At 55.4% G+C, this 15390-nt stretch overlaps 1 protein-coding gene across 1 annotated transcript; it reads left to right on the forward strand.

Annotated features, from left to right (window-relative positions):
* Nucleotides 1-8616: 8616 nt before the first annotated feature.
* CHCHD10 (coiled-coil-helix-coiled-coil-helix domain containing 10) lies at nt 8617-10085 on the forward strand. Its single transcript, XM_050906724.1, has 4 exons — nt 8617-8675; nt 8755-8938; nt 9255-9405; nt 9830-10085. The coding sequence occupies exons 1-4, from the start codon at nt 8617-8619 to the stop codon at nt 9847-9849; spliced, it is 414 nt and encodes a 137-aa protein (XP_050762681.1). The 3' UTR covers nt 9850-10085.
* Nucleotides 10086-15390: the final 5305 nt, after the last annotated feature.

Consider the following 15390-nt stretch of genomic DNA (forward strand, 5'->3'; position numbering starts at 1 on the left):
ACTGCCTGCGAGATAAGCCAGGCAAGGAAATAACATCCATCTTCGTGTCTCTTGGCCTGAGACGGAGTTTCATCTGCTGGCATTTTCCTGGCGTAGGCTCAGGGCACACCACAATTCACCTGAGGAGCCAGACGCTGGGGAGCCAGCTCCCATTCCTGGCAAGAGATGTCAGCCCCAACTGGTGCAGGGTGCGACGGCTGCGAGGAGCTGGCGGTTGAGGCCCTGTTGGTGCTCGGGGAAGGGTGCTGACCCCGGGCTGAGCCCCTGCGGCAGCCTGGACCCGGCTGCACGTCTCCAACAGTTGTGTTCATCACCCGAGCAAAAGGGTGAGACTCCCTGCCCAGACTCCCTGTGCCCGGCCGTGCACCCAGCACCTGGCAGAGCCCAGGTTAAGAGCTTCCAGCCAGCAGCCTGGACAAAGCAGAAATGACTGGGAGATACAGAGCCGAGCAGAGACTCAACTCCAGCCTGCGGCTGCTCAGTGTCTGATAAGGAGGCTGCTAGTGCCGTCTTGCAGCGCTCTCGACCTGCCAGCTCTCCGCAAATGAAACGTCCTGGTGAAACACCCCCCACCCTTGGCTCCCTCTGATCCCCTCCGAAGCCGAGCTGAGACTGGAATGTCTCCTGGGTGTGATTCCCTCTAGCCTAAGGGGGACTGCGTTAATAAACCCCAGTGTGAGCGGTGGAGGCGATGGGGGAGGAGGCAGGCAGTGCTGGTGAGATGAGGCTTTTACGAACAAGTCGTGGGTCTGCTGGAAATGTCCCGTCCTGTCCTATCTCCCTCCCCCTGTCCCTGGAGCCAAGCTGTGGAATTCAGGGTATGGGTCGAGGCTTTTCTTCACACGTTTCTGCTCAGAGCAGCCAAGCCCCTCACCTCCCTCCTTCTCCCCCCTCCTCAGCAAACGCTGCTGAACTCACCTCCCTGGAACACGTATCACTCCCCCAGCCCCTCTTGGCTCAGTCTCACTGCTGCCGGGACCCTCCTGCCCCTCCACATTGCTCTGGCATCATCCCGCGGCATGCTTTTCCCGTTGAGTTGAAGGTGTCCATCCCTGGGATGTGCAGGCCAGCTTGGCAAGCCAGGGCCAGCAGTAGCAAGGAGAGAGTGCTCCGTGCATCTCAGTAGGACTGGGGAGCGGCTGTGCTCATGGCAGGGAAGCAGCTGGGCTGGTTGGTGCTGGGGGAGCAGAAATAGGTGTCTGCGGGGCATCTGCCCAGCGTCAGGGCAGTGCTGTGGGCTCTGACTGAATGCAGCCACGTGAAAGCAGTAAGGATGTGAGCCAGGAGGGAAGAATGACAGGAGAGCAAGCAAACTCAGTGCAGAGGAGATAACCAGGAAGAGAGATCACAGAGGTGTGGGTTTTGGTTGGTGTGAACACTCTCTTGGCTCCCATTGGGATGCAAAGTGGCTCTCACAACTGTTAGTTTATGCAGCAGTGATGCTGTGCCCTGCAATTCGGAGCTCATGCTACCCTAGATGCTGTGGGGAAGGACGCATCTGTGACCCACGCTGTGTTACCACTAACAAATGTCACTGCAATAAATTGGCTGCCAGACTGTGGCAGAGCTCAGGTCTCAAGATGTTTTTCCACTTTCTCTTGGACAGTAATCGCTGAACTCTTAGACTGCATTATCCTGAACTCAATGTAGAAGCCTCAGATCCAGGGAAGCACCCAGAGACCAAACTGAAGACTCCGAAGAACAGTCTAAAAGGAACACCACAAGAGCTTGCACGCGGCTGGGAATGAATCCAGCGCAGCATACACAGTGCCCAGCCTTTGCAGAGAGCTGCGGTGTTTGATCAGACCACTGATTTTGCAAAGGCCAGGCTATTCCTACAAAAGAGGATGTATGCACTGTTCCTACGGACGAGCCCATGGATGGTCTCTCCCTTAAGCTCAGCACTCTGGTGGAGGCTGCAGCTGAAAGAAGAGCATTTCAGCAGAAATCATGACAAACCAGAGTGCACGACCAGGCTTCCTTGTGCATTTGCAGGGGTTATTGACCCTGCATGTGAAGAGGAGACACCACCGGCTTCTTCTACAGAGGAAAGAGAAGATGGGCTCCAGTATTTAGTTTCTGTCTGAGAAGAGATGTTGGAAGCTGATGGTTGGACAGCCTCAGTAGGGCAGGGAGAGCAATTAAAGTGCTCTTTAAAAAAAAAAAAGAGTGGTGATTAAAACTCATGAGACGTTTTGGAGAGCTGAGACAAAGGACCCCGAACCACAGGTGGCTGTGAACTGTTTGTGTAGAGGCTGCAGAATCACACAAGATCTCTCTGGCTGCCATACGGGCTATGTCTTTGCTTGAGAAGGGGGAGATGGCGGGAGGTAGTTACTGTAATAATCTAGTTCAAAGCAGTAGCTGTTCATGGGTTGGTGCTAACAGCCTCCTAAAAGGTCAGGGATGCCTCTGCCTTATACACAGACCCCATGCTCACTTCTGTATTTGCTTATGTGTTGTTTTACTACAGACGCCTTGGAGCCATCAGCACCCACCTCCCCGAGCTGTGCTTGGGGAACCACCAAGCACAGCTCGCCAGAGATGTTTGCTGTGTGTCTGCAACAGAGAGGGAGGAAACCAGACCAGCTAGGGAGCAGCTGTGCAAGAGTGGAGGCAAACAGCCTCTGGGTAGACATTTGGGTGAGGAGGAAATGCCAAGCCCCAAGCCCATCGACCGGGACAGCGCAGGTAAAGCAGGGAGCCTGTAAAAGTGTGAGATCCCTCCAGGGCCCACTCAGTACTGTTATGTCCTGCAAGGGCTGTGAGCTCGCTGCTTTGGACTCCCTGAAACCGCCTGGCAGATCCCAGCCAGAGGAGAGACAGCAAAGGGCAGTGTCTCATTGCTCAGATCTTCCAGACACACACCAAACAAACCTGCACTGGCTTTTTAGCTGCACTGCTTACGAGGAGCTCTGCGGCCATGAAGAAAACAAAACAAAATCTCCGGGCTCAGGTTTGCCATCTTGTCCCGTATTTAGCAGGTGAATTCACAGAGCTCACAGTAATTGTCATCCTCATGATCTGAGGATACACCGGAGATGTTTTGGAAGAGGCAGGTTCTTGGCTAGGGCTGACTGAGGAATTTTGGGACACAAAAGCCCTTCTTTTGGTTGCAACTAATGGCATCAGCCTTCAGCTGGGATCAGAACATGCCTCCGAGTGCGCAAGCCCCGCTTCTGGATGTGTGAATACAAAGGAAATTGAACTTCTGAGATGCAGCTGCCACTGGGGAAGAAGAGATTTGGAAAAGTTCCCTTTCTACTGCCTCCTCTTTCCCCACCAGCAGGTGAGGGCATCCACATCCCACATTTGACACCTTCCTCCACCCGCGGGTCACCAGGGTGGGTTTAAGTGGCACAGGTAAACACAGAGATGTACCTACACCTCCCAGGACCCATGGGCATGGCTGAGAGAAGCCTCTTCTGGTGAGGAAGAGCTCTCTGGAAACCCGGAGCAGAGCAGTCTAGCTCAGGTGTGCTCCAGCAGTCAGGCCCTGGGGTTCAAACGAGAAACACTCGTGATGTGAATGGATTCGGGTCCGGAAGAGCCTTCAGACCAAAAGTGGGCTAGCATGAATGAGTTAAAATCCTTTCGTTTGCTTGGTGAAATTTATTGAAAACTACATTGTTCATCTGCTGAAACTTCACAGCTGTTGAGATTGCCCTGGGGGCAAACCACATCCAAGAAATGGCATGTAGATCCTGGGAGCACAAGACTTGAAAGCTGAAACGGCACTCTGTAGTGCTGCCTTTCCTTCCCTTGCAGTCACGTCTAGCCATCTGTAGCTCCTCTAGTTAGACGCCGTGGTTTTTTCTTCCTCACTTTTCTCATCTCTGACTCTTGCAGTACAGTAACTTCATTTCACAGCATTGTATTTTGGCTAAAAAGAGTCTGAGGAAGGATGCAGACAGCAAGAGGTCTGTGTGGGGAGAGTGTGCTCAAAGCCCATGGCATCCGGTTTAAGATAGGGCTACGTGCCACGCTGCAGTGGCAATGCCATCGAATATCACCTACCTGTGACACTACCACTTTGTTATTCCTTGGGGGAACAACAGTGAGGCAGGACTGTGGAAAATGTGCCCCTTTGCTTATGAAAAAATCTGTGAATTCCTTTTAGTGGTAGCAACTTGCTTGGTTTTTTTTTTTTTTTAATATTATTTGTCAGTTGCAACTTCTGCTTGCAAAAAGCTTCATAGGATAAAAAAGTAGTGCTTACATATTTACATCTGACCTGAAAGCTCCGTATGGACTTGGGAGACTGAAATCAGCCACTAGGCACAAGCAAAATTAGGACTAGCCAGAGCTCAAAAATGAAAATAAAAGCAGGACACAAGAAACCCACTGACTGCAATACATTCAGTCATAAATGATTCATGGAGTAATTTTGAGTAGCAAACACATTGGTAAGAACTGGAGGGTTTGTTTCTTTTTTTGGGGGGGGGAGGGGGGGGGATTGTCCACAAACAAAAATATTGGCTAATTCATCAGACGCTTTCTTCTGCTTTGAATAGTGTGCCCAGATCCCCAAGCAACCATCCCGTGCAATTTGCTGTTAACCTAAATAACTCAAATTCAGGTACACCCAGAGCACTGCCCAGATCTGCCCCTGCATGCAATAATTAGGGTTCTCCAAGCGCAAACCTGCAGCTCGGGAGGCAGGAGGCTCCATCAGCATCTCCAGATGGCTACCTGCTGGTGGTGGCCCATGGCAGGGATGGGGCAGGGATGCGCCGCAGCGTGGCATAGCTGCGTGGAGAAGGCTTCTGTGGAAACATGCCACTTATGGGTGGCACCGTTCCCCTAAGCAAATGCTCTGTGAAACCGCAGCCTGGTAAAGACAGACATGTGCTCTGTCGCCCGATGGAGGGGCAGAGACAGGTAGGAGACCCAGGGAGGCTGGGTATTGCATTCCTTACCTGTGAAATAACCCCTTGAGATCCAAACGCTTGGGGAATTCCTAGATCTCTGTGTAGCCACATTTCGGCTGTGACAGTGTGAGGATTTAAGCGAGGCAAACTCTGAAGGGGGAGATCATTATCTGCTTTTAGAGCAACGGGGAGAAAGCAGTTGGAAAAAAACAGACCTGGTTTTTACAAACCTTGTTTTACCTGATCCTGCTGCTAACAGGAGGGAACGTACAGGCTGGCCAATGCACCGAGTTATTCAGAAATGACTGTTTTGAGTAAATCACTCCAGAACTATTCAGGAATTAGTTACTGTCTTTCAGATTTGTATGTCCCTTAATCAAGAGTTAACCTTCAAGTGTAGGCAAGCCCTAACACTTGAACTATGTAAGGAGGGATCTTCTGGAGCAGGGAAAGAGAGAGAGGCAGAAATGAAGCAACTTGATTGAATCAAAGATCAAATTTAGGCTGAAAAATAGGGGAATTGGGAAGTTTGGCCAGGGAAGCAGTGAAAACTGTTGCGAGGATACTTAGATGCAAACGGGGCCCTGCTGCACAAATCCCCCAAGGGGAGGATGGCTCCTGGGCAGGGCTCTGCGCAGGGAGACCTAACACAGTACTTCCACCTCCGGTGCCGAGGGCTCTCCAGCTGGGAGCAGAGGGCTTGGAGTGGGTGGTGTGTGTGCGGGTGGAGTTGTGTACACTCAGCCTCTCAGACAGCCACAATAAATTATCTCATTAGTAAACCCAGGGTAGCTGTGCTCCTCAGCACATACCCGGCCTCCCACAGCACAGAAAAACTTTGCGTCTAATTAACCAAATCAAAGGGTCCCCCAGACGCAGTTTAAAGGGACGCTCTCAGCTTGAAACCCAGGCTCCTTCAGCAAGTTGTTCTGCACGTAGTGGAACTAATGAACCTCGATTTCTTATGGCTGGAGGTCTGGCATTCCCTGCGCCCCCTGCAAGTCCGTCCTCTCGTCCCCCTGGCACATGCCCAGCTTCTTCCTATGACCAGGGACAACCGAGGAGGGAAGAGGAGCCCACGGTGTGGCAGCCCCAGCCCCACGCGCTGATGGGCTTGACCGTGCTCACATGCTGATGGCAGAGAGCTGAGCTCTCACCCCGGGGGTTTCCTCGCAGTGAGGCGCTCCCTGAAGTCACCCTTTTCTTCCCTCCTGCCTTTTTTTCTTGTGTCTTTAGGTCCTCTGTTTCCCCACAAGTTCTCGTGGCTTGGTGGGACGGGGCTGCAAGGGGAAGGGAACCCTGCTCCCCCAGGACGCATGGCTGGGAAAAGGAAAAAAATGCAGGTGCTGCTGATGCAAAGGCTTTCCGGTCACATTCTTCTGGTTTCACAACTGCTTGGCCCCCTCTTCTGTTAGTGGGCAAAAGACAGGCAAATGCTGAATGTAAAATGCTGCTGTTCCAGCTCAAAACAGAACTGCACAGCACAGCTCCCAGGGCAGGCAAGCTCCCGGCACTGCGGGAGGAAGGATTTGGGGGTGTTACCCCTCAGAAGAGGAGACCAAAGTTGTGTTTGTCTGAGGCACAATCCCTTCCCTCAGAAGGGTAGGAGCTGCAGCTCTCCCCCTGCCTGCCCAGCTCCTGCGCCGAGGGGGCGGCTTGCCTAACAAACGCTTTTCTCTTCCCCTCGTGCTGGAAATTTGATTCTACAAAAACACACAGCAGCTAATTGCCAATCCTGCAGTGACTTAGCTCTCTAATTCCTGCCAGTCAATGAACCAGCCCAAAGAGCTGGTTTTCATAACTTGCTGAATGTACGAACACAGCCCTGGAGACGTAACATAGCTGGGATTTTTTTTCTTTTTTCCCCTGGACAACTTCTGGATCCTTCTCAATTTTGGAAATTTCTTTCACTCCACAGGGCATAAGGAACATCCAAAGATGGAGCAGGCAACCAGGCCCATCCCGGGGAGACACTGAGCAGACATGGACCCACAGAGGCCCTGGGGACCAGCTGGGGTGCCAGGGAAGAGATGATTCTCAGGAAATTGGTTTGAAGGTAAAACTGGCGTCGTCCAGCCTGTCTGTTCGTGATTTGAGGGCTCATCATCATCTCTCCATGGATTCCTACTTCCCAACCAATGTCCACGCCTTGCAAAGGGTTCCTTGATCTGCTGGTTTGTATCCAGAGGGCTGCTGCAAAAACTGTTGTGCTGGCCAATGGCTTAGACCACATCATTCCTCCCCACGCTCCTCCCTGGCACCCTCTTTTCTCTGCCCCCGTTGTGGACTGTTCATCTTCCCTCTCCCAGCCCTTCATTATCCACCTCTCCTCCACCCATCATCTCCCATGCAACAGAGGCCGCCTCAGTCACCCATTTCCAACAAGCCCCTTCATGCTCTCTCCTGCTCCGCTCCACACCTGGGAGAAGCAGCCTCTGAGCATTTGCAAAGCCACCACATCGCCCTCCTTGAAGCTCTTTGTCACGACATCTGCAGAAACCTTCACAGCAGAGCTGCTCTGCTCTGCTCATTGCCCACCAGCAGTGCCTCCTTGCTCCCTCCCGCTGCCTGCTCTGCCTGCACCCGGCTGTTGTTTCTTTGCTCCTGCCCGGACTGCACAGAGCTTCGTCCTTCGTCGTAGGCTCTGTGGCTCTACAGCACTCAGCAGAACAGAGTCCTCACCCAATGGCAGGAGCCCAAAAACGAGCTAAGCCACGTTTGGGCCAGTGACTCCAGAGATGGTATGTTGCTTCATCTGCAGGCGCTGAATTTGGGCACAGCGAGGTATCAGTTCACCCTTGAAGGTGTGTTTGTTGTCCCAGTTGGACTGCAGCATAGTGGGACAAACTGAAATGCAAAGTCAAACCCGATTTTGGAGCGGGTGGAGCTGTGGTCAGTGTCTCCTATGGAGGCAGAAGCCACCACATGAGTGTAAATCATTCCTCCTCTGCTGCGACCCCTCCCCTGTTACCTGGGGGGGCTGAACGGCCCCTCCAGTGGCCTTTCATAACGGGGCCGTTAAACACCGGCGGGGGGCTCAAGCCTGGGCGTACAGGGCCAGGCGGGTCAGACCCCCGCTACCCTGCCCAGGGCCGGAGCAGGCCCCTTGCTGCCACTTCGGCATCGGCGGTCCCGTTCCCCGCCCGCCCCGGGGGAGGCTGTCGCCCGCTCCGGCAGGTATGCTGATACCCGGGCCCCTTTACTTCACTTGGGTGGGGGACAGGCCGGGCCCTGCCGGGTGCGGGCGCATTCGCAGCTCCGTTTCCTTAGAGGAGATACTGCGGGCGGAAGCCCCGACGCCGAGAGCGTGTCCGTGTCAGCCGGGCAGGGGACGGGAGGCAGCTGCAGCGGCCGGGCTGCCTCCCTCACACCCCGCCGCGGTCCCGGCTCAGACCAACAAGGCGCTTCCCCGCCGCCGCCCGGCCGCTTCCCCCGCTCCCCCCGCGGCGCCGCCCGATCGGGCGGGGCGGGGCCGGGCCGGGCCCCGCGGGGCGGGCGCGCCCCCTGGCGGGGCGGGCGGCGCAGGGCCGGGGCACCCCCGTCGCGGGGGGCGGTGGGAGGTGCCCGGAGCCACCCTGCCCGTCTCCGCGCATGCGCCCGGCGACAGGCGCCCCCCCGCCCGTCTTCCCTCAGAGGGGCGGGGCGGGTGGCTTCGGCCGCTGCGGCCGAGCATGCGCGCGGCGTCACGTGGCGGCGCCGGCTCTTAAGGCGGCGCGCGGGGCGGGGGCGGGAGAGCGGCAAGGAGATGGCGCGCGGCGGCAGGAGCGCGGGGCGGCCCGCGGCGGCACCACCGGCCCCGGCCAGGTACCGGGGGCGGCGGGGCCGGGGCCGGGCGGGTCTCTGCCCAGCCCGCCGCCCCTCTATGACTCGCTCCTCTCCGCAGCCCGCCCCCAGCGGCCCCGGTGCCGGCGGCGCAGCCGGCGCAGCCCGGGCTGATGGCGCAGATGGCCAGCACGGCGGCCGGCGTGGCCGTGGGCTCCGCCGTGGGACACGTCGTGGGCAGCGCCCTCACCGGCGCCTTCAGCGGCGGCTCCTCCGAACCGGCCAAGGCGGCGGCTCCCGCCCAGGTGCGAGCGGAGCCGGGCTGGCGGCCGGCCTCCCCAGGCTGGCGTCCTTGTCCTGCCCTTGCGCGGCGGGGCCCGGGGCGGGCCGTGGCCGTGGGGCGGTGGGCTGCGGGACTGGGGGTGAGGAGGGGCGGCGGGAGCTGGGCAGCGGGGGCCGACGGTTCTGAGCGCCGCTTGACCCGTGCAGTGAAGGACAGAGGTACGAGCAGCCCAAGGTGACAGGGCCGGTCCCGCTGAGAGGAGATAAGGAGCCATGTGTTTACTGAAGGAGGTGCCTCTGCCCCCAGACCTCCTTCCCTAACCAGGTCCTTGCCTGCAGGAGCCCAGGCAGCAGCCCGTGTACCAGCAGTCGCCCTATGGACCCTGCCACTATGAGATGAAGCAGTTCCTGGAATGTGCTACCAACCAGAGAGACCTGACCTTGTGCGAGGGCTTCAACGAGGCTTTGAAGCAGTGCAAGTATAGCAATGGTGAGTCTGTGCCCTGTCCCTGCAGGAGGGCTGGGCAGTGAGGGAACTGCTGCCAGGAGAATACCCAAGAGGGTTCAAAGGTTGCAGAAGTTGAGGTTATAGTGCCCTTCAAGGCTTTAAATTGGAAGCGGTTCTGCCTTTCCTGTGTCCTGGAATGCAGAAGCAAACTGGAAAGGGCAGGAGAAATGATCCTGACCACGTCTCTGTGAAGGTGAGGAGGCTGTAGGTACCCTGTCTAGATGTTTCTTGCTGCTGTGGGAAGTGTGCTGCTTTCCCTACTTGATTCCCTAATTTCTGCTGTACCTGTTAAAAGCAGATGTCAGTGGTTATGTCTTGATCTGGTCACCTTAGGTAAGAGAGCTTTTATTAACTCCAGCTGCTGGAATGTGCACCTAATGCTGAACTTGTGCTTTCTCCCCTGTAGGTGTTTCTTCTCTCCTGTGAAGGATCTGCCCCCTTGTAGGGAAGAGGAGCCTGGTGTAGAGCCCTGCTGCCTGCAGGGAGCAGAAGGACAGACAGGGGATGAGCTGAGGGGAACAGACTGACCAGACAGGAGTCTTCTAGTGGTAATTCACTTCTGGACTAGTAGGAAAGGAGAGGAATGGTTGGACCTGTGGGATTGCGGAATTCAGATAGTGCTATGTTTATTACAGAAAAATAAAGGAGTTTATTTGGACCTATCACTTGTGCGCGTTCTTTATTTAATTCTCAAGCTGAAATTAAGCCACCAAAATGTTAACAGTATCAGCCACTTAAAGGACAAGGCATAATTGTGTATCTCCTGCCAACAGGAGGTGCGGCCTAGCGAGGGCTGTGCCTGTGTGACTTGGCAAGAGCAGATCCACAATGGAGCTGAGGCTGGATTGGCTGCTGTCCAGGCACAGGAGGGCTGGAGGGCAGTAATCCGAGATGTGCCCTACAGTATTTTCAGTAACAAATTATTTTTCCATCGATACCCTCTTCCTGAAGAGCTGTTCTCACCCCAGAGCTAAGAAAATATGACCTGTCTGGCTGTGTGACTCGGATACAGTCGGCTGATCTTACTTAAAAGCCTTAGCGGGTTATGCAATGTTCTCAAGGTCACCAGCATCAGGTTAAGTTCAGAGCTGCTTTCCTCTTACAGTCGCTATAGCAGGAGAGTCTCATGAGTGCTGCCTGCAGACTGGCCTCCAGCAGGAGACTGTGTTCCTCATGTTGGTGTGAAAGATAATTTTGAGGCTTTAGCTGGAGTTTTAGTGGCACAGCAGTGAAACCATGACACTTTCAGATGCTTAACTGATGAATTTTCATGGCAGAATTAATCTGTTAACTGCTGACCTCTGGCTGTTGAACACTGGGCAAGTTCTCAGCCCCTTGCCTGGATCTGTGAGGAAATCCAGGTCTAGATGGTAAAAGCTGGCAGCAGATACTGGAGGCTGGTGTTGAAAGTCCTGCCACTTCTAAATGTCAAGACCTAAATTTTTGGTGGTAGATAACATCCTGAGCTGTGCCTGGCCTTATCAGGGGTGCCTTGTGCACAGCCAAGGGAAAAAGTAGATGCCAGAGACTCAAAGCCCAACTGCTCTGTGTGCTGAGCTGCCCCAGTGTGAGCAGGGAGGAACCACTGTAATGAAGTTGTTTTAACTAACTCCCTTTAAGAAATAAATAATAGACTGATGTTCCTGTGTGCTGGTCTTGGTGGAGAAGCTGTTATGGAGAACCATCAGGAGCACCTGCAGCAGGTGTGTGCTGTCTTCTGACCTGTCTTGGCTAAGTGCTAGTAATGCCACTGCTGGAGTTGTGGAGACTGTGGATGCCTCTTGAAGAGCTTTTCCTGGTGACTCAGTGGACAGTCTCTAGAAGGCCACTGCCGGTGTGGTGATGGTGTTGAAGGTAGACTCATCCAGTGATGCAGGTGCGTGTTCCTCTGGCTGCCAGTGCAGGTGGGTTGAAAGGAGGTGCAGTTTCTTGTCACTTGGGAGTGCAGGCCGTGCCATGGGAACATGAGTGACCCCTTGAAGCAGGGGGCTGCTGCTTGTGCCTGGCTGTAGCGCTGCGTTTGCGTGGTTTGGCAGGGTGCAGCTTCGGATGTTGTAGTGTGAACCTCTGAGAGGAGCAGGGGGATCCCAGGAAGAGGAGTTAGGTAGCAGAGGGTTCTTGCCGAGCTGGGGGTGAGCGCAAGGGTGGTTGAGCCTTGGTGGTGGCTGCACTGCATTTGTGACCAGTTATGGGTCTGTTCCTCGTCTAGGGGTGCCCGTGAGCTCCGAGCTCTCCTTGCTCTGAGGTGGGCCTGGGCCTGGCTGGGGCACTGGTGAGGGGCTGAGCCCTCCTCTGCAAGGAGCCCGTCCTCCACTGGTCGCTCATCTGGGTGTTTGCCAAGAGCTTCTGCAGCCGATCTGTGGTGCGATCCCCTCCGGAGCTGGGTGTTTTCCTTCTGCCCTCTCTTTGCTTTGGACCCCTCCAAGCTGGAGGGGCTTGTGCCTGGTGTGGGGTGGGAGGGCAGCAGGTGCCTGCTGTCACACTAACTAGGAGGGGTTCTGCAAACCAGCTTTGGCTTCTGCTTGTCCCTTCTCTTGCTGCCTGAATTCACTTGCTGCCCACAGCCGTAACCAGTCCTGAAGCTCAGTGTTGTGAGGGGGCATAGTGGAACGCAGAGGACAGTCCCACGGATGGTGTACACGGGCTATGGCGGGGAGAGGAGTCATGCCTGCACCCTCAGCTCCTCCTAGGAGGTGAGGTGGGTGCCTGGCTTTTACAGGCTGGGTCAGGGTAGTGTTTCCCCAGGTTCTCTAGCAAGGATTCATAGCAGGTGGCTTCAGAGCTTTCTCCTCCTGCCAGCAGAATGGGAGAAATGGATTAACTCTCTCCTGGCTGAAAACTGAAGTCAAGACTTGTAACTGGGGTAGGTGGCTCTGCCCAGGAAAGGTTCCTCCTCCCACAGAGCAGCCACCTTGGACAAACACAAGGTTCAGCTGTAGCTCTTCATCTGAGCTGGCTTCTGGCTCCTCAGAGCTACTGTGCCATGTCCAAGTGACTGCTGACTAGACCTCCTCTCCAAAGCTGCATCTTTTTTTCTAGAAGGTGACAGGGTTTTTCTGGTGTGTGGGACAGTTACTTGAAATGGTGTGACACCACCCCCCCCCAAAGCAGACCCTTCTTGGCGCAGCGGCTGAACTGTGCTGTCTCACCGAGGAACTTAGGGACGACTGAGGATGTAGCGCTCCCTTTCCCGTAGGTATTTACTGGTGAATTCAGATGCAGGATTTTCCACTTTGCTCAGGTTCATCAGGGCCCCTGTTTCATCCAGAAGGCTGATGGAGTCTGGAGGGAGAGAGATGTGGTGAAGAAAGTCCAATGTGCCCCTGTGCGGCCAGCATGAGCCTGTGGGGTTTAGAGGTATTTTCCTTGGCAAGGTAGGCTTTGAAGAGAATCTGTTGAGGTCTAGAGGGGAGGAGGTTTGCTGCCCCTTTCCCTGTGTTTTGGGATGATCTGGGATTCCCACGCAACCTATTTGTTACCCTCTGCCGCTTCTCTACAGATGAGCACCAGTCCCTCTGGTGATCGCTGCTCAGGAGCACTTGTACCCTCAGGCCTGCACTGACATTTCCTCTTCAGGTGAGCCGTGAGGATCAGGATGCGGCACTGCAGGTTCACCATCTCTTGGCAGTTGGCTGCAGAGAGGGAATGAGACCCGAGATATGAGTGTGGTCACCCCAAATCTGGGGGCCCCATGGACATGGCAGGAGGCACAGCGGGTGGCCGACAAGTGCCCGCTGTCACGGCCAGCAAAGGTAGAATCCCCACGCAGCCATCGGCAGAGCTTTGAGCTGCCGTATTACAGCCACGTCTGCTGGTGTTTGGTGTGGGAATGCTCCAGGTTAGGAGCGGGGATGATTTGGGGAAAATGGTTCTGATTCATGAAGTGTCTCTGTCCTTCAACTTCATTTCATCAAACATGAGTAGGAAAAAGCAGTGAGGCCTGGCCCTTGCCGGTCCCCTTCCACAAACTTGTCCCGGTCACAAGGGGAAAGAGCTGGAGATTGCGGCTGAGTCACCGGGAACGTTTTGGCCGTGAACTCTCACCAAGTTTGTCACGATTGAGAAATCCCCAGGGCTGACACACGTCAGTAGAGCTGGGGATCCAATTCAAATAGCAGAGGGAGCAAAGGCTTAGGACCATGTGTGTCTGGCAGCCTCAGCTGCAAGTGTCTGGCATCAGGCAAAGGCTCTTGGCCAACTGGGCAAGGCCAGGACAGGGTCTGCTCATTCCCTCCCACCAGCCGCAGATACCTACTCTCTGGAGCCGAGGGCCAGAATTTGAGCCAGGGAACCTTTCCCACACAGCCAGGAGCAGAGGAGCTCTGCTGGCAGCTGTCACTTCTGCCCTGTGGCTCTTCTGGTTGTGTCTAGATAAGCAGAGCCCCCTCCAGTGATTCCACAGAGCTGCAAGGCTGGGAACTCATCCTTGCCTCTGGCCTCCCTCCCTGCAATTAACTTAGCTCCGCTGGGATCGTTTTCCTCCATGATTCATTGTGTAGGGGTTAAAGATCTCCCTTTTTTTTTAAACAGATGAGGCAAAGGATGCTGATGTGCCCTGGCAGAGCTCTCCTGCCCTGTTCCCTAACCACTGGGCACTGCTGTGCATGGAGGTGCCATGTCCCTCCCTGCCCCTCATGGGGCCACCACCTGGTGGTGATGAAGATGGTCCAGGTGACCAGCTGGCCCCCAGAGCTGAGGCAAAGCTGGTGCTTTCCCCATGTACCTCTGTATCTCACCATAATGAACATGGTGCTTAGCATGCCTCTTCTCAGAGCTGCTCTCCTCTGGCAAGGACCCAGGCCTGCGGTATGGGGGCTGCTCATGCCAGGTGCTGTCCTGCAGGCAGTGGGCATGATAGAATGTCTGATGGTGATGGTGTTAGCTGCTGGAGAGCCCAGGGGAGGGCCTGCGTTTCCAGCTGATGCTGTTGTGGTTTCAGTAGCCAGATTTCCCAGCAATGGGGAATGGCCCCTGCAGATTCCTGAGCCTCTTGCAGCTGGGGAGTGGGAGGGTAGAGCAGGGGCTGGACTAAACAATAGCCTGTTGGGAAGGCTGCTTGCTCTGTGTGGTCCCAGCTGCTCTGAATTTCAGACTTTTTGCAGTCTTGTGGGGTTTCCTGCCCCCTCTGTTTGTCCTGAAGCTTGTCTGGGCTGTGATGGTGCCAGATCTGCCCACCCTGCTTCTAGCTGAGCCCAGCACTGCTGCAAGGGCAGCCGTGGTCTCCTCTGCGAGATGGTCGGACGCCATTGGAAAAACCTTCCTCAGGACCCTGCCTGCTCCGGTCCTACTCTGGAGCACGAGGTAGTGGGGTTTTGCAGCCCGGGAGGAGCGGTGGGCAGTTGTCAGGACAGCGGCTGTACCTGCGCTGCAGAGCAGGAGGAAGCCACAGGGCTTAGCAGTAAACGCAGGGTGGTGCAGCAGTAAGTCCTGGTCCACGTTTTGCCCTGGCCTGACAGGGGTAGCTGTGCTTGGTCAGTGACGTGTCAATCTGGGATAAAACCTTCGTTTGGGTGAGTTCCTTCTGTTCACTGGGCACCTCTTGTACGTCATGCAGGAGGGAATAAAGCTGGCAGAACAGGGTGAGCACGGGGCTGGGCTCGTACCTGCTCTTGCACTTTGCACAGCCAGGTACTTTCCTGCACCCCTGGGCTGTCAGAGCGGTGTGCATGGCTTATGCACTAGCTGCATCTTCCATTTGGTGCCCAAATGTTGCTGTACAAGTGATCCTGCAGCAGTGCTTAGGGAGGGGGCCCTGTAGCATCATCCCCTTTTCCTGTGGAGATGCTGAGACATATGGATGAAATCATGTCCCCGGGCTGGTCAGCAGATGTGGAGGACCTGAATGGTGGGAACCAGTAACAGCGCTGATGCACTGCATATCCAGTGCTCGCTGCTCTGTGGACAAATTCCCTTTCTCCAAAATGCCCCTCCTTGCAAGAGGAGGTGATTTCCTTCTGCCTTGGTGGG

This window comes from Gymnogyps californianus, chromosome 16, assembly GCF_018139145.2.
Source record: "Gymnogyps californianus isolate 813 chromosome 16, ASM1813914v2, whole genome shotgun sequence".
In the NCBI taxonomy this organism is placed as follows: Eukaryota; Metazoa; Chordata; class Aves; order Accipitriformes; family Cathartidae; genus Gymnogyps; species Gymnogyps californianus.